The sequence below is a fragment of the Callorhinus ursinus genome, unplaced genomic scaffold (genome assembly GCF_003265705.2).
Source record: "Callorhinus ursinus isolate GAN/ISIS: 27379988/994484 unplaced genomic scaffold, GSC_fseal_2.0 scaffold28, whole genome shotgun sequence".
NCBI lineage: Eukaryota > Metazoa > Chordata > Mammalia > Carnivora > Otariidae > Callorhinus > Callorhinus ursinus.
Window position 1 is genome coordinate 20,460,967 of NW_027397090.1, and position 23,654 is coordinate 20,484,620.

Here is a 23,654-nt window from a genome sequence, read left to right on the forward strand (position 1 = left end):
GAGAGAGGGAACACAAGCAGGGGGAGTGGGAGAGGGAGGAGCAGACCTCCCACTGAGCAGGGAGCCCAATGTGGGGCTCAATCTCAGGACCCTGGAATCATGACCTGAGCCGAAGGCAGACGCCTAGCGACTGAGCCACCCAGGTGCCCCAATAAATAAAATCTTTAAAAAAAATAAAATAAAATATGGAAAGAATTCTTATGACTCAATAATAAAAAGACACAAAAAATTAAAAATAGGCAAAGGGTCTGAAATGACGTTTCTCCAAGGAAGACATACGAATGACCAGCAGGCACATGAAAAGATGCTCAAAATCACTCATCACTAGGGAAATGCGGATCAAACCAGAGTGAGGGAACACCTCACACCTACAAGGATGGTTAGAATCAAAGTGCCAGGTAATTACAAGTGCCGGTAAGGGCGATGAGAAACTGGAACCCTCATGCTCTGCTGGTGGGATCAGAAAACGGTGTAACCACTTTGGAAAATGGTCTGGCAGTTCCTCAGACAACTGAATACAGTGCTACTCCTAAAAACATGAAAACATACGTCCAACAAGATCTTGTACAAGAATGTTTACAGCAGAAATATTCACAGTAGCCAAAAATCAGAAATAACCCAAATGTGTCTGCTGATGAATGGATAAAAAAATGTGGTCCATCCATACAACAGAATATTAAGTAAAAACTTTGGGGTGATGAAAACGTTCTAAAATTGGCTGGTAGTGGTGCCCACATCTGTGAATACACTAAAAACCACCAAATCGTACCCTTCAAACAGGTGGATTGTGTGGTATGTGAGTTATATCTCAGGGAAAGAAAGAAGCCAGAGGAGGGAAGGACCTTCTCCACGCAGGGTCACAGGTAAAGAGTCACACTGGATTTCTCATCAGAAATCATGCATGCAAGAAGATAGTGGAGCGAAATATTTGAACTGTTAAAAGGAAAAACCCCCCCACGCAGAATTCGGTGTCCAGTGAATTACTCTTCAAAAGTTGAGGAGAAACAAAGACGTTGTCAGACAAACAAAAAAAGTCTTCCAGGCATGAGGGGCTGAGGTGGCCCAGAGCAGCTTTAAGAACACATGATGTCAGGTGCGGCTTCTCAGCAGCGGTTCCCCACAGCCCTGACCCTGCCCCTGCCCTCAGGCCTCCGCCCTCACGCAGGACACAGGTGGGAGCAGGGAGCACCCTGAGATGGGGACCCAGGGGCAGCGTGCCAGGCCCAGGGGCAGAGAGGAAAGCCCGGGCCCATGGGGGCTGGGGGCTGCCGTGTCTGGAGGGTGGTCTTAAGCAGGACCCAGGCCCCGCTGCTCAACTGGACATAACCTGAGGACAGCAGCCTGTCCCTCAGGAAGGCTCCATGCAAAGGGCCACCCCAGGTCGGGGAGCCAGATGTGCCCGGAGGAAGAGGGTCCCCAACACCTGTGTCTGCAAGTGCTAAAAAGGGAGAGGCCGGCTGCAGAGCCAAAGGTGCCTAGGGTTTCGGGGGGCTGCGCCACTGCCCTGGAGGGAAGGCCATGCCCCTGAGCCCCAGGAGGATGAGGCCGCTGCCGCCCACCTGGGGAAGGTCCGACTCCGCAGCTCCTTGATGAAGAGCTGGCTGCCATTCTGCACAGGCTTCACGTCGGGCGTCTGCCCCGGGCCATGTTTGTGCCAGGCCCTCTTCTTCTTCACTGTGGGGAGACAGGGGCAGCTCAGGGACCCAGCTGGGAGGGCAGCCAAGGAGCCATCAACTCCTTGTTGACTCAAGCCTCCCTGGAGGCAAAGCCCTCGAGGTCCCCTGGGGACCCGGCCCACCCGCCTCCCTAACCCCTGTAACCTCCCCACCCACCCCCGCCCTGCACCTGCCAAGCCTCTGGCTCAGTGACCACACCCAGAAGCTAGGGTGCCTAGTGGCCTTTCCACTGGCACCCAGTCTGCTGGGACCTCTGCTGCCCCAACAGCCCACAGCTGGGGCACAGGCAGGCTGGCGCTTCCCACTGTAGCTTCTGCCCTCCTCACCCCTAGCATGCACACCTCATGCTCCCCGGTGTGTCCACCCCTGCAAACTACCATCCTGCCTGCTCCCTCTGACTCTCCTGTCCTCACGCGCGCTCCCAGGACACTGAGCACCCCACGGTGGACTTTTTACACGCAAGTGGGTGCACATGCCCCTACTGGATGTGACACATTTGCACGCACGTGCACAAGCACATGCACGTGTGCACACCCATACGTACACGCACTCACTCCCCCCACGGGACCGCAAGCCCAGGAAGGGAGGGAAGTGATTGCCTTGTGGCCCCCACCCCTGCTCAGGGCAACCACTGGTAGTTCGGACTGAGGACAGTGAGACCTGTCCCTGGAGGCTGCCGGGAGGGTCTGCAACAGGCTGGAGGAGACCGGATGTGAGGGATTGCCAGTCGGCCCTCTGGATGCCTGTCCTTCACAGACAAGGACGGAGAGGAGGATGCCACCCCTCCCCACCTCCCGTCCAGTCACAGACCCCTGAGACTGTCTCCGACAGTGGCGCACTATCTCGGTCATGCTTGGTCTGCCATGGCCAGGTCTGAGTGGACGTTATTGAAACCTGGCAAGATCCTGCAAAGGGAGGCCTCCAAGCTGGGGCTTCTGGTGGCACCAGGCACAGATGGAAGATCAGAAGGGCCCAGGCACCTGCCCAAAACTTTCTTGCCCCCCATCTTGTCACTGTGTGACTTTGGGCAAGTTACTGGGCATCTCTGTGCTGCATCTTCAATAGAGAGGGACTAGTCCTGACCTCCTGGACTCCTCGTGAGCCACAGGAGGCAAATGACGTGTGGCGCCCAACCTGCCCCAGGAGATCTTGGGGGGCACACTGTGCAAGCATGGCCCCTCCTCTTGGCAAGGCTGCTTGGGCTGCAGGCCCTTGTTCACAGGGCTCAGTCCAAGCTCTCCCCCTGAGCCCACTGAGCCTGGCACGGCCTGGCACCAGTAGGCACGGGGGGCTGGGTGGTGAATGGCGGGTCTCCTGGGTGCTGCACTGGCCCCTCAGTCCCGCTGAGCAGCCCAGCTCTGCACGGGAGTTGCCAAAGCCACAGGTGGCCTGGGAGTCATCCCTGCTCCCCAAGGAGCCCAACAGGCTCAGGCCGGGGGTGGGGGTGCCCAAGGCCAAGGCAGGGCACGGGGACACCACCCTGACGATGGCCCCGGTCACCCTGACTCTGAAACCAGTCTCCACGTCATCATCCCTTCTGCTGGGCCTGCAGCTGCCTCAAGATGTGAGCCTGGCCCGCCTCACACGCACGGGGCTCTGGAGTCTCTAAGGAGCTCCCACTGAAGGGCCTGAGGAGGGAGGGTAGCCGTGCATGGCCACAGAGGAGCATCGTGGGCCTCGGCAATCAGCTGCCCACACCAGGAGGGGCCTCCCTGCCTTCCCCCAGTGGGAGGCGAGCCTGGCCCTTGGGGCGCCCCCACTTAAGAGGGGTCCAGCACATCCAGGACCTTGAGAAGGAAAAGGGGAAGCCCAGGCCACAGGGAGGGGAGACCAGCAGAGAGACAGGCATCACTGTGCAGTCTGGGGGGCAGCAGAGGGCCCCACTTGGGCCCCCCCAAGTCCTCCAATGCCAGCCCCTGCATCTGCCCCTCACCCCACTTCCCAAGGTCTCCCCACGGAAGGTGTGCAGAGGCCCGAGGACGCAGAGGCCCAGCAGGAGGGCCCTGGCCCAGGACGTCATGTGGGGAAACTGAGTCTTGGAGGGCAGCCGGGGCCAGGGACGCGAGTGTAAAGGGCAGTGTGAGAAAGCAGCAGCACCCCCACATGCCTGCCAGGGGCTGGGCCTGGGAAGCAGTGCTGCGCACGGCTGCTGGCCTTCCTGGGCCCTCACTCGGGACGGGGCATCGAGAGCAGCTCGAGGACACTGTGGCTAAAGCTCAGGGCTGGGACAACAGCCCAACACAGAGCCGCAAGGGAGGCAGGATGAGTGTCCCGGGGCTCCCTGTGCAGCCCTGGCTGGTGTGCTCCTTCCCTCCCCGGGGCCCAGGACATCCTGAGCCCCAACGCCAAGTGTCCTCTTGCCTGTGTGTCCCTGACGAGGCACCCTGGAGACCTCGGCCCCACAAGAGCCTGGGGTGTGGGGTGACAGGTGCCCTCGGGGCACCACAGCTACAGGGGCCTCGGGAAGGAGGGATGTGGGCGGTCAGGGAAGCAGCGCCTGAAGCAGGCACGCTGGGGTCAGAACTGCTCTCAGGGCCACCCAAGCCTGCGAGAGCCTTCCTCGTCGGTGGGGACTCCTTGCCAAATTCCCTGGGGACCCTCAGGCCCCAACTCTGTGTGAATCGGGTGAGTGGGTAGGCCCCCGTCCTCACTTCAGTGTGCCCACCACAAACCCGTGCGGGGCCCCCAGAGCAGCCCATGGGCCTGGGGGTCCCCTGGGGACGTGGGCACAATGAAGGTCCTCACCGTGCAACGCCTGACAGGCAGAAGCAGCAAAATGACCGGTGTGTCACAGTGACACAGACCCAATTCAAGGGCAGAGCGACACACAATTGTGGGCACGCACCCTAGCGGGAAACACTAGTTCCCACACCTCTGTCCACAATGGCCACGCAGCCTCCAGTAACAGCAGGGAAAGCCCAATTCACAGGATTTATGAAGCACATGTGCACACGCACATACACACACACACGAGCATCAACCTGTGCACACATGCACACTCATGCACGTGTCCACGTTCATGCACACACACGTCTATACACATGGACACATGCACACGTGTTCACGCTCGTGCATACATGTGTCTATACACACAGATGCTCATACACGTGTTCATACTTGTGCACACGCATGTGTCTGTGCAGACACGCATGTGTCCACGCACGTCTGTGCAGATACTCATGCACACATGTCCAAACTTGTGCACACACGTGTCTATACACATGGATGCTCATGCACACATGTCCACACTCATGCACACACACGTCTATACACATGGACACATATACAAATACATGTCCACACTCGTGCACACGTGTCTAATATACACGGAAGCACATGCAAACACACATCCATGCTCATGCACATGCACGTGTCTACACACACGGACACTCACGCACACGTGTCCCTCCTCGTGCACATGCATGTGTCTGTGCACATGGATGCACACACAAACACCTGTGCACACACTCATGCATATATATATACATAACATGCACACGTGCACACACACACAGCCAGGGAGGGGCTGCTGGCTCCCACCAAGCTGCAGTCCCCACATGCCCTGGGGGTGGCTGGGCATAAGTACCAGGAAGGGTTGCCTGCACTTGGCTTTGAGCAGCAATACCAGGCAGCGGGGACCCCCAGCTCAGGGGCAGGGTCTCAGTCAGTAGGCACATGTACCTCCACCAGTGGGCAAGCTCATGGTCAGGGAAAGGTGCTTCCAGGATGGGCAGAGATACTGGAGAGGTCACACTATGTGTGAACACCAACACCGACCTCAGCACCCCACTGCAGCCCAACCTGAGCCCAAATTCATGCAAGAGCGCAGACCACAGTGGCTGCCCCACCCTCCATCAGGACGCTCAGCCCTGTTGTGGGGACAGGTGGGGTCTCCTAGCCCCAGTCCCATTCTGTCCCTGGCCCTGACCCAGGGCCACATGGTGCAACCCCAGCCCCCACCTGTTGACCCCCGCCAGCCCTGAGCTTTCCCCGTGGCTCATAAGGTGTTACAGCAACCGTCATCCACGTGTACCTGCTGTAATGCAGGGAGCAGAGTGCTCTTTGGGTAATCATAGCAGACTCATCCTGAGCACCAGCACTGCCGGCTCCTGGGCCTATGCGGTAAGTTAGGAGCCCAAGACCCTTGCTGCTGGTCTCACGAATTTGGCGGTGCTTTATTGCGTGATGACCATGTGCTGGGGGCTGGAGGATGAGAGCTGAACCAGCGCAGCCCCCCAGTCGTTTAGTGATGACGGTACACAGGCCAGGCACAAAGGGAGGCAAGGAGGGGAGGTGACGCCCCACCTGCCTCACCCAGCTTCCTGAGCGGCAGGGACATGGCCAACCTCCGTCCACAGAACAGGGGTGCTGGCACCCTCCCTCAACCCCGCCTGGATCCACAGGACTCACCCCACGGGAGCCTTGTGAATGGACACTGGGAGGGAGGCTCCCTTTGAAGGGGACAGGACTCCTGGTGGCCTGGGGCCAGCTCTGGTCCCCCCCCAACACTCCTCCGGCCAACCCAGGGCTCAGGATGACAGGGCTGTGATCAGCCACCCAGCCAGGGTTAGCGTCCAAACTACACCTCTTATGAGCACCCATGCCCCCCAACCCAGGCCAGAAACCAGAGGCCACACTAACACCCCCACGCCATCTGTCTTGCCCCCAGGCCAGCCCCCCCACCAAGGAACCTGCAGACCAGGGTACACCCCTACACGGGCTCAGCCTCGGAACTCACCTCCTAGCAGGGACATGAGCCCCCCCATGGAGCCACACTGGATGAGCCTGTTCCCAAGGAGCCCCCACAGGATGCCCCCAAGGGACCAGCAGGCATTTGAGACAGGGACTCTCCCTGCAGGCGGTACCAGAGAAGGGACAGCAGATCCCCAACATGGGCACTGCCAGACCCGGCGTGGCGGTGAGCAGTGGGCAGGGCTGGGCAGCCTCCTGGACAGCTGCAGCATGGTGTCCCCATCTTGGATGGGCCTGGCCCCAGAAGGTGCTGGAATGTGAGGCCCCTGCCTGGCCTTTGGAAGTCAGTGGGGTCTCTGCACAGGCCAAGTGGCCTCAGCTGCACCCCTGGGGGGGAGCCAGCCAGGTGGGGCTGTCGTGACAAGTCCATAGGGGCAGTAAGCAAGGCCGGCAGTGGTCCCCAGGCAGCAGGGTGCAAGTACCTGGGCATTTCACCCAGCAGGCCAGGCCAGGGCTGATCAGAGCTCAGCAGTGGCAGCATGGCCCTGTACTTACAGGTAGACTTCCCGTGGGTTTTCTCGCAGTTCGGGCAGTGGTATATGTCGATGTCTGGGGCCTCCTCCTCTTCTACTCCCACACAGCTGAAACGGAGGAAGCACAGATGTTGCAAGTCCCCGGGGCCTTCCCCTGTGGGACCCAGGCAGCTCCTGTCCACCTCTCAGGAGGGGGGCAGCGTGCTCACAGCGTGCTCACAGGACAGGAGGCAGGACAGCAGCCCACAAGGACAAGAGGGGGCATGGGGGGGAGGGGCAAGGAAGGCCTTGCTGTGCGTGACCAGGCTACGCAGAGGGACGGGCCGTCCCACAGGCCTGCCTGCACGAGAGCCACCGCTGTCCTGTCACCACAGAGCCAGGGGGGCCAAGGGGGTCTCGGAGGGTGGCTGCCCCCACCACGTCACCAGGGGCAGCTCAGAGCTACGGGTCAGGCCCTCCGACTCCTCGAGGGACTGCCACCCCAGGGGGCCGTACCACGGTGCCGGGACACAGGATATCAAAAGACTGAAGTCAAATCCCTACCTCACATCGTATACAAAAATTAAAAATGGGTCAACCACCTAAATATAAGGCCTAAGGCTATAAGAGGGTAAGAAAAGGACACAGGAGCACATCTTCATGACCCTGGGTCTGGGCATGGATTCCCAGATAGGAAACCAAAAATACAAGCAACAAAAGAAAAATTAAATTGCGTATCATCAAAACGTAAAACTTTTGCTCACTAAAAGACACTAGGAAGAAAGTGAAAAGACAACATGGAGGACGGGGGACAGTATTTGCCAATCACATTTCTGATGAGGGCCCAGCGTCTGGAACGCACACAGAGCTTCACAGCTCGAGGACTGGGAGATGCACAAATCAGCTTTTAAACGGGCGAAGGCCTCGAACAGACATTTCTCCCAGGATGAGGGACAAACAGCCAACAAGCTCAGGAAAGATGCTCAACATTCTTAGTCGTGTGGATGTCCCTGGAAGGCACATCCAAACCAACGAGATACCACCCCACACCCGCTAGGATGGCTACAGTTTTTACAAGAAAACAACACCAGGAAAATTTCAAGTGCTGGCCAGGATGAGGGAAACGAGAGCCCTCTTCCATCGCTGGTGAGGATGTAAAAGTGGACAGTTTCTATGGAAAGAGTCTGACGGCTCCTCAGCAAGTTAAAGAGACTTACCCTATGACCCCGCAATCCCACTCTGGGCACGTGCGCCCCAAAGAACACAGAGCAGGGCCTCCGACAAATCCTGCACGCAAGTGTTCGCAGCAACATCAGCCCCGATAACCAAAAGACGGAAACCATCCAAGGTCCACCAGCTGACGGATGGACAAACCAACTGTGGCGCATCCGTGCAACGGAGCCGTCCCCAGCCTTAACAGGAAAGGGGCCGACACCTGCTACAGCACAATGGAGCCCAGACACACAAGGTCACATACTGCAGGATTCCATTCGCGCGAAATGCACAGACAGAGGACCCTCTGGTGGTGCCAGGGGCTGTGGGAGGGGAATGGGCAGTGACTGCTGAGTGGGCGTGGGGTCTCCGTTTGGGGTAAAATGTTCTGGAACCGGATAGAGGTCATGTTTGCACAACAGTGTGAAGGTACTAAATGCCACTGAAGTGCTCACTTTAAGATGGTTAGTTTTATGTTATGTGAATTTTATCTCAATCAAAAGACAAGGAACGTGCCTTGTGACAGGGGCACCCATCCGGCACCACTGACCCCGCCCTCACTAAGGCTGGCCAAGCGCTCGTTCCGCCTGCGGCAGCATCAAGAGCCCTACATGAATCTTCCAGCAACAACCCTGCAGTAACAGGAGGGTCACCACGCGCCTGTCGTACGAGGTGAGCCGTGTGCCCAGCCCCCAAGCGCTTCCTCCCTGTGTCCCCTGGTCCCCTGGCCAGGGTCAGCCACCGCAGCTCTAGGGCCCTCGATGGACCACCGGCTGCCACATGCCACGGTCCCAGGAGCAGAGCCGGAGCCCACAAAGCCCCTAACACATGCTTTTAGAAATATGAAGTTCACTCTTCATCTCAGAGCAAACGCCGAACCAAAGTGCAGGCAGTCTGAAGAGTCGGATGTAAAAGACAAAGCCATCAGAAGCAGACTGTGAGGGCATATTCATCTGCTCTCACGATGCAAAGTGACTTTCTAAACAAGCAAAGAATTGCAAAGGAAATCAGAGAGAACACTGATGAACTGAAACAGGGCTCCCATCCGACAGCCAACTTTGAAGTGCCAACTTCGGAAAACCTTTACAGCAAGTACAGGAGCGTTCCTACCCTCCCGCCAGGAACCGTGCATGAAGAGCATTTCCTCCGCGAAAGCACAGGGCGGAGCCCGAACAGCCCAGGGCTACGGAGAAAGATGCCCCACCCCACTAACCACCCCGAAAGGACCACATTACCACCATTAGTCACCCAGCAAATTCACCAAACCAGACATGCTGAGCTGGTAACACTGCAGGTGGGAGGCATACTGAGGAGAGCAAACGGCCAGATCACCACTGGTCTGTCTCCACAGCAACCCCCTGCCCCACCAGAGCCCCGAGGTCCCCTCCCACCAGCAGCCTGCTCCCTCCTGTGTCCTCAACCCCCACCCCCCAGCTCCTCCCCACCCTCAAGGAGGAGTAGCTGCTCACCCAGCCCCTTCCCAACCCCCACCCCCCAGGCTGGTATACCTGCCTGACCCCTCTGCTCCCTCCCTCCCAGCCTCAACACCCCTGCCTTCCACAGAAAGGACCCTGCACCATGGGCCTGCTCTGCACCCTGGCCCTGCTCTGCACCCCGCGTCTGCTCTGCACCCCGGCCCTGCTCCGCACCCCGCGTCTGCTCTGCACCCCGGGCCTGGGCCAGCTGGCCTCAGTTTGCTTATCCATCAGAGACCACACCAGTGTGAGCCCCCATCTCCCACACCCGAGCCAAGCACTGTGAGCAAGAGGCAGAGCCCTGCAGGCGTTCAGGACCCACTGGGTCTAGAAATTGGACCCAGAATCCACACCCCATGTTCACACTCCAGGTCCACACTTCTTGTCTACACCCTAGGCCTACAACCCAATTCCACATCCTGCATCTATACCCAGAGTCCACACCCCACATCCACCGTGTCCACACCCCATGTCCACACATATTCCTGCCTAGCCTGGCCACGGGGATCCAGGGACACACAAGGAGCTGACCCAGCACACAGGAGTCTGAGGTCAGACCATCAAGCTCAGCCCCACAGACTGGGGCTCTTTCAACAGGTCAGGGGTCAGGTGCACAGAGGGAATGGTAGCTGAGTTCTAGGCTGGGCGAGGCGAGGGAAATCATCCTGCCTGAACCACCCCCCACCCAACCACCACCTGCTGGTCCCACATGTCTGGAGGCCCCACTGTGCTCTGGAAGGCCCACGCATGAACCCGCATGACAGGTGGGGAAGCTGAGGCCCGGGGTCACAAGGCGTGCATGCTAAACCCTTCTGTACCCCAGCACTTGGGCGTGCAGGTCTCACCGGAGCCAAGATGGGCTGGCCACTTGCTGCTTTGTGTAGGGAGGCCAAGCTAAAAGGGAGAGAGAGAGGTGGGGGCGTGGATCCCTCGTTCTGCCCAGGACACCTGGGGGCTGGCCCTCACCCGGGAGGGCCACCCAGGGCCTGATGCCAGCAGGTCCCCCACAACCGGCGTGTCACCACTCGGGCTCTGACGGCCTGCGCCTACAGCCCTGACAAGGGCCACCGGACGTGTGGAAACCAAGGTCCCAGGAGCAGCCCCCTGGCTGCGCTGTGTGCAAAGACACACCTCCTACCTCCCCATGTCCCAGGGTACGAGGACCCCACGGTTCAGAGTGAACCTCTGGGCAGGAGCACCCAGCCACAGTGGTCCCCCCCACCCGCATGGGGAGGGCCTTTTACTGAAACAGCTCATTTATGTTATTATTCCAAAGTTAAGGCTTTCTCAGTGCCTCCTGAGAAATTACTTGGGAAATCACCCAAAAATCTAAGAGAACAGCAGCCACGGGAAAGTCATAAACATTCTCCCCGCCCTAAAGCCAGGAGCAAAGACCCACACCCTGGCCGGGCCCCATCGGCCCTCCACTGTGGGCACAGAAATGCCCAATTAGCCCCACGTTCACGGCCCCGGGCGCCAGCAATCAGTATCTTGACAAAACGAGGCAACTGTGCCTCATGCACCTGGCCCACTGCACCTCACGAGATTCAGTAGGCAGGTGGTCAGAGAAAATCCCAAGCACGTGCCTGAGGGTGGGCGCCACACCACGCCCTCCGGAGGAGCCCCGTGAAGGCCACCTGAGCCCAAGCACCAATCTCGCCGATTTGGAAGTCACCTCCCTGTGGAGACCACTCCTGGGTCAGGACAAGAGCTGGGCTCCCAAGGGCTTCTCCGGACAGAGGGACAGACGTGGGGCATCAGGGTACCTGAGGCCTCGCCCGTCCGCACCTCCGTGGGTGTGCGTGCCGCGGCTGCGGGCTGCGCAACAGAGGCTTGGAGGGCCCGGGGAAACACCTGGCTCAGCCTTCTCCCCCAAAGGCGGGCATGGGGAGCAGGCCCTAGAGCCGCCCCATACGCCAGGCCCAAGCAGGGGTTCAGAGTTACGGGCTGAGGTCCAGTGACAGATCCAGGACAAGGGGCGCTGACAGGCCGAGAGCCAGGCCCGACTTACGGTCCCTGCCGTGACCTGTTCCTGTATCATCCCATCTGTACGAGACGGCGGGTGGCCCCTGCAGGGCCTGTGACCCTGAGGCTGGGGACCAAGTGAGAGCAGCTGTGGTGCCTGGGGGAGCAGGGCAGAGAACAGAGAGGGACAGAGGAGGGGGAGGGAGAGAAAGGGAATGTGGTGGGGGGGAGACAGGGGAGTCGGAGGGGGGAGGGCGAGGGAGGGGGAGGGGGAGGGAGGGGGTGAGGGAGAGGGAGAAAAAGGGGGGAGAGGAGGGAGAGGAGGGAGAGGAGGGAGAGGAGGGGGAGGAGGGGGAGGAGGGGAGGAGCAAGGGGGCGGGGGGGGAGGGGGAGAAGCACAGAGAGGTGCGAGGCAGAGGTAGGAGGATGAGCCTGGCAGGGGACTGGGGCGCAGGGAGCAGGGCAGGAGCGGGAGGGCACTGCAGGGCCTCGGGGGAGGACGAGAGCCCCCAGGAGGTCAGTTCTGCCCCAGAACAAGCGCCGCCTCAGCGGCCCGACAATGGCTGCATTAGTCCGTTTGGCTCTGGTGACGGCAACAGCCCTACGGAGGCCACGGCCGCCCCGGCCGGGGGCAGGAGCACAGGCAGCGGAGGCCACCTGAGACGTGGCCTCAGACCCTCTGCTGATCCTGCCCTCCCTCCCGAGAGCAGCCCAGCTTCCTGGGACCCCAGAAGACGGGGTCAGTGAGGGACTGACTTCCCACAACGTGCAGGCCCCGGGGCCCCAGGGTGGCCATGCCATGACCGGGGAGGGAGAGCACGGACCCAGGCCTCATGCCTACAGCAGTGGAGGCCGCCAGCCAGGCCCATGACCCATGTAGGGGGCAGCCCACCCTGGCTGTCAGCGGGGTGAGATGCTCGCAGTGCGCCCTGGACACAGACTGAGGCCCCACACACCATGGGCCACAGGCCACAGGCCAGAGCAGGGGCCAGCCACTCGGGCATGCAGCCAAGAAAGCAGTGAGAGTCAGGGAAGTGGACCTGTCACCACATCACGCCTCAGACACACACAGTGCTCCGTGCTCAGCGTGGCCAGGGTGCTGCTAGGCCACCTTTAAAAGAAGAACAAAGTACATCTTTACATGCTGACATGGATCCCAGAGTGGAAAACACACAGTAGAGAACAGGTATGCATGATTCCTCCTGGTGGTGAACCCACAACAAAACTGCGGCTGTGTGTGTGCTGAATGTGTACATGTGTGCGTATGCATGTGTACATCCATGTGTGTGCATATGCATGTGTGCATCCATGTGTGCATCCATGTGTGCGTGCATGTGTGCGCACGTGTGTACGTCCGTGTGTGCACATGTGTGCATATGCGCGTGTGCATCCACGTGTGCACATCCATATGTGTGCACATGCGTGTGTACATCCACGTGTGCGCATATGTGCATGAGCTGCATGTGTGCATCGTGTGTGCATGCATGTGTACGTGTGTGCATGCATGTGCGGCTGCCTGTATGAGCAAGCATGTGAGTGTGTGCTGTGTGCATGGCTGCATGCATGTGTGTATGTGTGTGCATGCATGTGTGTCTGCATGTGTGGGTGTGGTGTGAGTATGCACATGAGTTTCTGCCACGTGGGCGTGCATGAGTGTGTACATGCATGTTTGCCTGTGCTCCTGTCTGAGCTCAAGCCAGTGGTGAGACCTGTGGAGGGAGGTCATGTCTTCAGGGGCACATGACAAGTGAGGCTGGGGAATGGTTTGACCTGAGCCCCCAGTGACCTGGCATCCGACACCGAGTCAACCCCACAAAGGTTACAGCTAATTTAAGTGCCATGAGCCCAGTAAGTAGAAAGACAGCAGGTGGGGGGGGGGGACAAAACACTGAAGAAACTGGCCAAGCAGGAGGGACCTGAAGGGGCGGGGGGCACACCTCTGACACTTTAGAGGCAGCAATGGGGGTCACAGGCACCAGCACAGCCTGTCCTCCAGGGGAGGCCTGGGCTCCCGGCTCCTTGGGCAGAACCCACATCCACACTAGGCGCTGCAAAGCACTTGTGGCATAAAGGGCTGGGGGCCCACAGAGGAAGCGACTCTTCCAAGGTCATCCCGTGGGAATCCCTGCTCTGCCCCCGGCCAGGCAGGGCTTTCCGGAAGCCCAGGGGCAGGACCCTGCGCACAGAGCACCCCAGGGCTCAGGCTCCCGCCCGGTCTGGACACCCCACACCTCACTGCTTGTGTTTGTGAAGTATGTCCTGAATTAGAATTAAATTGCATCGTGCCTTTTCCTATTACTACTGTCAAGAGTGTGGATTTAACATAAACCACAACTTCTATAACCCTGTTCTGACACTTATTTATTTTTTAAGTTATAGGAAGAACCTCAGAAAAAAATCAAAAAAGAAGTGGGCCCTTCCAGGTGTAGAGGGGAGGGACGGGCACCGCCTGCCCTCCAAGGCTCCCAGGAGCTCAGTGCGGGCAGCGGACCCGTCCCAGGAGCAGGGCTGGGTGGGGGGGCAGGACCCACCGAAGGGCGCCTCCTGACATACTGCTGCTGCGTGTGCCTTGAGCTATTATTCCTGGGGCAGGAATTCCACATCTGCACACCTATTCTGAGGCAAAAGGTAGGAATGCACACAAGCTCAGTGTGCAAGGTGGGTCCTCCGTGAATACTTGAGAGAGCAAACACCAGGAGCAGCGGACCCTCCCGCCAGGAGGTCGGACACCAGAGCCCTGCTCTCTCTCAGCAGAACAGCCCATGGCCACGAAACCTCAGCTTGGCTAAAACACGTGTTTGAGATTCGACAGCTAAGGCCCCCGTGCACTAGCTCATCTCCTCCCACCTTTCCCAGGTCCTGGTGCCCCATGGAGAAGGCTGCCTGAGCTGTCCACCTGCGGGGAGCCTGCTGCAGGGGAGAGGCTGGGCTGGCAGGAGAACACAGGGGAGGCAGGGGCAGGCCTGCACACTAGTCTGAGTGGCCAGGGAGCACGGAAGGCCTGGTGGGGGATCCCCTCCTTGCCAATCACTGGCCACGGCGATTTCCCTCCCTCTCTGCCCTCTCCCTCGCCAACCTCACCCCAGCTTCAGGGCCGCCCCACTCCCCCGACTCCTGCCTGCTGATCTCTGGAGGATGCCCAGACACTGGTCCTTGACACACTTCTACAGGGAGCAGCCATGGGGACACATGGGGACAACTCGGTCGTCACTCAGCTTTGACGCAGTCATTGGCCACATGTCAGACTCAAGATGGTCCCTGAGACCCTAACTGTGCCAACAACAGCTAAATCCCTGAGTACCAGCCACTGGCCCAGGCGCCACATGACCTTCCCCACATGACAGGCAAAACCACAGTGTGGGAAGCAACATGCCCCAGGTCACACACAGGGAGCAATCCTTCCCGAACACAGGCACGGGTGACATGCGTGGGCCCACTCAGGATTCCACTGGCCAGCCACTGTCCACCCAGTTTGCTGATTCCACCCTGAGAGCCTCAGGCCCCACGTACAAGGGAAACTGAGGCCCAGAGAGGCCTGAGCTGGCCAGGATCCCACGGGAGGAGGAAATGGGAGGTGGCTGGGGATGGGCACACCAGGCCCGGAGCCTCTGCAGCTTCCGGTTGGCCAAGGACCCACCGTGCAGGGGAGCAGAGGAGGCACAGTGACGGGGTAGGGGGCAGAGAGGACCAGATCCCTGACGCAGCTGGGCTGCCAGAGAATGAGTCACAAAGAGGACTGGAAAGAAAACGGAGGGAACGGTGGGCCTGACCCGCTGTTCTGGGGCCCCAAGGGAGGAGGGAGGCATCAGAAGCTCTGGAGATCACAGGTCTCCACGAGAGCAGGTCCCCAGAGACCAACCATGTCTCGCCATAGTGGGGACCTGGGGGTTATCTGGAACAACCCGCCAAACGGGCCCTGACTGTGCATGGGGCCAGAGCATAGGTTGGGGACAGAGGGGCAGCCCCCACTCAGCCCAGCAAGGAGCGGAGAGAACAGCCTGGTGGCCCAAGGGCAGTATAGGCCCACGGGGCACCTTGTGGACGCACACGGAGTGCTGTCAGATCCCCTGACTTTTCAAGACAATCGGGAAATGCACATTTCTAGGTGAAACCTCTGGATTTTTCTATATCACAGCCAATGCAACTGTTTCTGAAAACCCTGTATGGACCAGCATCATGAGCCTAACAACCATGCTGGCCGGCAGTTTGCAACCTCTGGCCCTCTTTCCCCGGGAGTCACCTGAGCAGCATGTCCCCACCTTGCCCACCTGAGGCTCCCTCCACTGCCTGGCCTCACCAGTCTCTGAGGCCTTCAAGTATTCCCTCCACGGCTGGGCCTCAGTGGTGATGTCCACGGTGGCAGCTCTCCTCCCCAGCCAACCCAGGGTCTGCACACACCCTGACCAAGAGGCAGTCTAGCAGCCTGGGGCCCACATCTGTCCTAGGAGATTCCAGGCCTCGCCTCTCTGGGACATCTGCCTGCAGAACCAAGAGCAGAGGTGGTGTCCAGCCACCGGTGTCCTGGTCCTCCCAGATCTCAGCAGCATCAGGACAGCTGGAGGAGGGGGAGGAGGCTGGCCCAGGCACTGCCCCTCGGGGCCTCCCTCAGCGTCCCTGTCTACAAACTACAGCGAGAAAACCTGACCAGCAGCCCTCTGGGAGCAGCAGAGACCAAAAAACCTCACAAACCAAAGTATCCAACAGGGGAGCTGTTAGGTCAGTACCCACCTAACAGATCGTTATGCACCCAAATGTTTTATACTGTAATATGAGGAAAAAGCACACCAACTCATCCAGGAGAGGGGCAAATGTGTACAGAGGTTATAAGTTAGCACCTCTAAACGGTGGCATATAAGGGGGACAGTTTTCTTGCCTTTAAAATAGTTTTTTGCAACAAAGAAAATTACAAAACAAAAAAATTACATGGCATACAAGATAAAAATACAGGTCTGGGGGCGCCTGGGTGGCTCAGATGGTTAAGCAACTGCCTTCGGCTCGGGTCATGGTCCTGGAGTCCCGGGATCGAGTCCCGCATCGGGCTCCCTGCTCGGCGGGGAGTCTGCTTCTCCCTCTGACCCTCTTCCCTCTCGTGCTCTCTCTCTCTCATTCTCTCTCTCTCAAATAAATAAATAAAATCTTAAAAAAAAAAGATCTGTTTAAAAAAAAATACAGGTCTGAAGAGACAGAGAAAGCATAAGAACCCAGGTATAGCAGAGATCTCAGAATGATCAGATCAGAAATCTAAAAGAACCAGGATAAATATGCTGAGGGCTTTAATGGAAAAGGTGGACAGCATGTGAGAACAAATGAGGAGCAGAAATAGAAAGATGGAAACTCAAAGAAGGAAACGAGAGGAAATCCAGAAATCAAAAACAGCAACAAAAAAATGCCTTCGCGGGGCTCATCACTAGACTGGGCAAGGCCAAGCTAAGAATCTGTGAGCTTGAAGGGACGCCTGGGTGGCTCAGTCGGTGAAGGGTCTGACTCTTGGTTTTGGCTCAGGTCGTGATCTCAGGGTCGTGGGATCGCAGGGTCTGCATTCAGTGGGGAGTCTGCTTGTGATTCTCTCTCTCCTTTTGCCCCTCCCCCACTCACACTCCCTATCTCTCTCTTTCTCTCTCTCAAATAAATAAATAAACCCCTAAAAAACAGAATCTGTGAACTTGAAGATAGGTCAACAGAAAATTTCAAAACTGGAGAGCAAAGCAGAAAAAGAAAGAAAAACATGAAACAGAATATCCAAGGACTGCGGGACTATAAAGGAGTAACATACGTGTGACGGCCAGGCCTGAAGAGACAAAAGAGAGAGGAAATGAGGACAGATCTGAAATCATAATGGCTGAGCATTTTCCAAAATTAATGACAGACCCCAAACCCAGATCCAGGAAGCTCAAAGAACAGCAAGCAGGATAAATGCCAAATGTACACCTCAGCAAATCACATTCAAACTGCAGAAAATCAAAAACAAAGACAAAATCTTGAAAATAAAAAGAGCCATGGGGGGGAAATATCTTATCTACAGAAGAGCAAGAGTAAGAATTACAGCAAACTTCTCCTTAGAAACCATGCAAACAGGAAGAGTGGAGTGGAAACATTTATAGTTTTGAAAGAAAAAAAATACCAACCTAGAATTTTGTATCCTAAAAAGTTATCCTTCAGAAGTGAAAAAGAAACAAAGACTTTCTCAGACAAACAACTGAGGGAATTTGTCACCAGTAGGACAGCCTTGGAAGAAATGTTAAAGAAATACATTCAGAGAGAAGGAAAGAATATAAGTCACAAATTTGGATCATCATTAAGAAAAGAAGAATGTTAGAGAAGCATAAATTAAGGAAACATAAAATATTTTATTTTTCTTATTTTTACTGATATAACAGATAATAGTTTGTGTAAAACAAAATAACAATGTACTTGATTATAGCTTAGAAATAAATGACATGAATGACAACACTTGTATAAGGGACAGAGGAAGGACCTGGGAATGGGGTGTGGAGCTTCCACTGTTCTTAATAGTGTATTCACAAGGGGACCTGGCTTAGCCATAAGTATATATATTGCAAATGCAGGGGCAACTGCTAAAAAAAAAGTTTAAAAAGAAGTATTATTGATATATTAGAAGAGGAGAAAAAAATGAAATCATGCAAAATGCTCGATTAAAACCAGAGAAGGCAGAAAAATTGCAGAAGACAAAAAAAGAACAGAAGCACCAAATAGAAAACAGAAACTAATATGGTACATACTAATCCAGCATTATCAGTGATCACCTTAAACACCAGTGGTCTAAAATACAAATTAAAAGACAGAGACTCCAAGATTGAGAAAAAAGGCAAGATGCTACAATGCACTATCAAAAACCTGCTTTAAATATAAAAATATATAGACTAAAACCTGCTTTAAATATAAAAAAAATATACACTAAAAGTAAAGGCACAGTGTGGGGAAAGGGGAAGGGAAATTCTCTGCACTTTCTACGCAATTCTGCTGTGAACTTAAAACTGCTTTAAAAAAGAAGGTCTATTAAAAAAATAAATAAAAATAAAAAGGTTTTAACTGGGGGGAAAAGTAAAAGGATGAAGAAAGTTATACCATGCTTATGCTAATCAAAAGAAAGCCAAGTAACCATATTAATTTCAGACAAAGTAAACTTTGGAGCAAGAAAAATAACTGGGATAAAGGGGGAAATTATATAATGATAAAGGGGTTAATTTTCCAAGAAGACATTAAAATCCTTAATGTGTATGCCCCTAATAACAGAGCATCAAACTATATAAGGCAAAAACCAACAGAACTGCAAGGAGAAATAGACAAAGACACTACTATACTGCCAACTTCCACATCCTTTATCAACAATTAAGATTTCAGCAGACAAAAATCAGAAAGGACATAGTTGAACTGAACATCATCAATCTACTAGATCCAATTGATATTTATAGACTACTTCATCCAACAAAAGCAGAATAAACATTCCTCTCAAGCGTGCAGAGAACATTCGCCCAAAAAAGATCACATTCTGAGCCATAAAACACACCTTAACAAATTTAAAAGAAACTGTTTAAAAGATACAGTCACACCACAATGGAATTACACTAGAAATCAATAACAAAATGGTAACTGGAAAACTCTAATAAAACACTTGGAAATTAAATAACACACTTCTAAATGACACAGACTCAAAGAAGTTTGAGGAGAAATCTTAAAATATTTCTAACTAAATGGAAATGAAATAGTTATCAAGATTTGTGGGATGCACTGAAAGCAGTGCTTAGAATGTGATTTATACCACTGAATGCACATGTTACAAAAGAACATCTAAAACCAATCATCTCCACTTCCACCTGAGGAAACTAGAAAAAGAAAAGAAAATCCAAAGTAAGCAGAACACATAATGAAAATTAGAGTAGAAATCAATAAAATTGAAGACAGCAAATAGAGAAAAGTCAAGGAAAGCAAAAGAAGATTCTTTGAAAAAAATCAGTACACTGATATGCCTCTAAGTTAACAGAAAAAGAGAGAAGACATAAATTACTAATATCAGAAATGAGAGAGGGGCCATCACTACAGATCCCACAAATATTAAAAGCACAGTAAAGGAATATCATGAACAACTCTATGCCCACACATTTAATAACCTAGATGAAAAAAAAATCTAGTCCTTCAAAGATTCAATCTACTGAAAACTCACACAAGGAGAAATAATCTAATTAGTATACATCTATAAAAGAAATTGAATTAATAATTAATAACTTTCCAAAACAAAAAATACCATGCCCAATGGGTTCACTGATGAATTTTACCAAATATTTAAGAAAGAGATTATACCAATTTTCTATAATCTCTTCCAGGAATTAAAAGTAGAGGAAATACTTCCTAACTCATTCTATGAGGCCAGCATTACCTTAATACCAAAGCCAAACAAATGTATTATGAGAAAGGAAAATTGCAGACCAATATCTCTCATAAACATAGAAACAAAAAATTCTTCTACAAAACATTAGGAAATCAGGGCGCCTGGGTGGCTTGGTGGGTTAAGCATCCTCCTTCGGCTCAGGTCATGATCCCAGGGTCCTGGGATCAAGCCCCACATCGGGCTCTCTGCTCAGTGGGAAACCTGCTTCTCCCTCTCCCACTCCCCCTGCTTGTGTTCCCTCTCTCGCTGTCTCTCTCTTTGTCAAATAAATAAATAAAATCTTTAAAAAAAATAGAAGAAAATCAAATTTAACAGTGTATTAAAAAAATTATACACCATGACCAATAGGGATTGATTCTAGGTATGTAAGGCTGGTTCAATACTCAAAAATCAGTTAATGCAATCCACCATCACGTAAGCAAGGTAGAGAAGAAAAATAATATGATCATATCCATAGATGCAAAAAAAAGTATTTGACAAAATCCAACATTCCTTCATGATAAAAATTCACAGCAAACTAAAAACAGAGGGGAACTCCCTCTACTCCCTCCCTCTCTTTGTTCTAAAGAGCAAAGCTCTACAAAACTTACAGCTAACACTATAGGTAATATGAGAAACTAGATGTTTTTCCAGTAAGATCAGGTCAAGACAAGGATGTCCACTCTCACCATTCCTATTTAACATTGTATTGGAAGCTGTAGCTAATGAAATAAGATAGGAAGAGGGAAAAAAAGATATGTAGATTGGGAAGGAAGAAATAAAACTGTCTTTGTTTGCAGATGACATGAGTATCTATGCAGGAAATCCCAAGCAATCAACAAAAGAACTCCTGAAGCCATAAGTGATCATAGCAAGTTTGTAGGATACAAGGTTAATACACAAAAGTAAATTGCTTTTCTCATACACCAGCAATTAACATTGGAATTTGAAATTAAAAAACATATACCATTTATGTTAACATTCAAAAATATGAAATATTTAGATATAAATCTAACAAAATACGTGCAAGACCTTCATGACGAGAACTACAAAACTCTGATGAAAGAAATCAAGGAACTAAATAAATGGAGCAGTGTTCCATGTTCATGGACAGGAAAACTCAATATTGTCAAGATGTCAGCTCTTCCCAACTTCATCTGTAGATCCAATGTGATTCCAATTAAAATTCCAATTAAGGGGCAACTGGGTGGCTCAGTTGCTTAAGCGTCTGCCTTTGGCTCAGGTCATGATCCCAGCATCCTGGGATCAAGCCCCGCAGCAGGGAGCCTGCTTCTCCCTTTGCTGCTCCCCCTGCTTGTGCTCTCTCTCTCTCTCTCTCTCCCTCCGTCAAATAAATAAATAAAATCTTTAAAACAATAAAATAAAGACAAATAAAATTCCATGAATGTCAACAAACTGATTCTGAAATTCATATGGAGAGATAAAGACCCAGAACAGCCAACACAAAATCGAAGGAAAAGAACAAAGCTGGAGGACTGACACTACCCAACTTCAAGACTTACTAGAAAGCTACAGTAATCAAGACAGTGGGGTTTTGATGAGAGAATAGACAAACAGATCAATGTAAAAGAATGGAGAGCCTAGAAATAAACCCCCATAAATACAGTCAACTGACCTCTGACAAAGGAGCAAAGGCAGTGCAATGGAGGAAGATGGTGCCAGAACAACTGGACATATACACATGTGCACACACAAGTACACACACTGGAACAACTGAACATACACATGCAAACACGCACACACATGTACACACACTGGAAGTGGACATCCCCATACACACTCACACACATGCACATGCATACACACACACTGGAACAACCAGACATCCACACACACGTGTGTGCATGCACACACAAAGAATGAAAACATAGATCTAAGAGCTTTACAAAAATTAACTCAAAATGAATCCTAGACCTAAATGTAAAATGCAAAACAATCAATCTCCTAGAAAATGACACAGGAGAAAATCTGAGTGTGCTGATGCCTTTTTAGGTTCAAACACCAAAGACATGATCCATGAAGGAAAAAACTGATAACCTGAACTTGACTGAAATTTTTTTAAACTTCTGCTCCGTGAAAGACACTTTTAAGTGAATGAAAAAATAAGCCACAGACTAAGCGAAAATCTTGGCAAAACATATACCTGGTAAATGACTAGTATACACACAGCGATAAGAAAACTAACAACCCAATTTAAAAATGGGCAAAGGATCTACAGAAAGCTCACCAAAAAAGACATACAGACGTCAGATAACGCATGAGAAGATGCTCCACATCCCGCGTCATCAGGGAAATGCAAATTATAACAAGATTCCGCTGCGCGCCTACTAGAACGGCCAGAATCCAGGGCACTGACAAGGCCAAGTGCTGGCGAGGACGCGGAGTGGCAAGAGCCCAGGCATGGCTGCCGGGAACGCAGACCCTCGCTGCGGCTCCACAAGACAGCCTGGCAGCTTCGTACGAGACCAAACACAGGTCACGGTTCCAGGGTTCTGGGACTGAGCCCCATGTAGGGCTCCCTGGTCAGCGGACAGTCTGCTTCTCCCTCTCCATCGGCCCCTCCCCCCTGCTCGTGCGTGCAGGCACTCTCTCTCTCTCAAATAAATAAATAAAATCTTAAAAAAAAAAAACTAACTAAACACACTCTTACCATTGGATCCACCAAGCAAACCCTAGGTGTTGACGCAAATAAGCTAAAAACTTTACACAAAATCCTGCACATGGATGTTTACAGCAGCTTTATTCATAATCGCCAAAACTTGGAAGCATCTAAGACGTCCTTCAGTGGGTGGCGGACAAATAAACTGTGGTCCATCCAGAGGAGGAAACATAACACTAAAAAGAAATGCGCTATTAAGTCATGAGAAGATGTGGAGGAACCTTAAATGCACATCACTAAGTGAAAGAAGCCAACCTGAAAAGGCTGCATGACTCCAACTGTACGACATTCTGGGAAAGAAAACCATGGAGCCAGTGAAAAGACGCCGCCAGGGGTTGGGGGACAGGGAGGGATGAAGAGGCAAAGCACAGAGGATTTCTAGGGAGTGAGAGGACTCTGTATAATCCCACGGGACACACACAGCAAGAGTGAAGCCCGAAGTCGACCGTGGACTTGTCACGAAGGACAGTGCAACCGTCCAGGCTCATCGGTTGTGCAGACGTACCGCACCGGGCAAGGCGTGCGCAACAGCCCACAGGCGCTGAAGGGCTACACGGGACCCTCCGCACTTTCCTCTCCAGCTTCCTATAATCCAAACCACTCTAAAAGTCTATTTTTTTTTAATCAGAAAGGAAAAGTTCCACACATGTCTTTGAGAACCATGAGGGTTCTTGTGCTGGAGAAAAGCTGCCAAAACAGGAAAAGCGTGATGGGAACGCTAATAAAGCCTATGGCAACAACATCTGTCACAGATACCACTCGAAGCAAGTGCACGATGAGCACGTGGAGGGAGGGGCGGGCATGAGAGGCCCAAGCGGTCGGGAGGCTCAGTGCCGCTCACCTTCAGAACCTCACAGACGTGGAGAAAGGCTGGCGCTTGGAAAGTAAGGCCTCCTGCTCCCTCACAAGCCCACCCCGCCCCAGGATTCCTGGACACCTCAGCCGCCCACCACCGCCCACCATCCACCTCTTGGTCTGATCCCTGGAGCACCATCTGCCTTCTCCCACCTCAGAGGACTCCCCTCATCTCGAGGTCCTCCCCTCGGGGCTCCCACG

At 53.3% G+C, this 23,654-nt stretch overlaps 1 protein-coding gene across 1 annotated transcript in view; it reads right to left on the reverse strand.

Annotated features, from left to right (window-relative positions):
* Nucleotides 1-23,654, reverse strand: part of PHF2 (PHD finger protein 2) — a gene marked incomplete at its 5' end in the record, with an annotated part of 72,098 nt that overhangs the window by 32,695 nt on the left and 15,749 nt on the right. Inside the window, 2 exons of the mRNA XM_073878267.1 lie at nucleotides 1,560-1,674; nucleotides 6,924-7,009. Of these exons, the coding sequence (XP_073734368.1) occupies nucleotides 1,560-1,674; nucleotides 6,924-7,009 (201 nt within the window). The remainder of the gene's footprint in view (nucleotides 1-1,559; nucleotides 1,675-6,923; nucleotides 7,010-23,654) is intronic.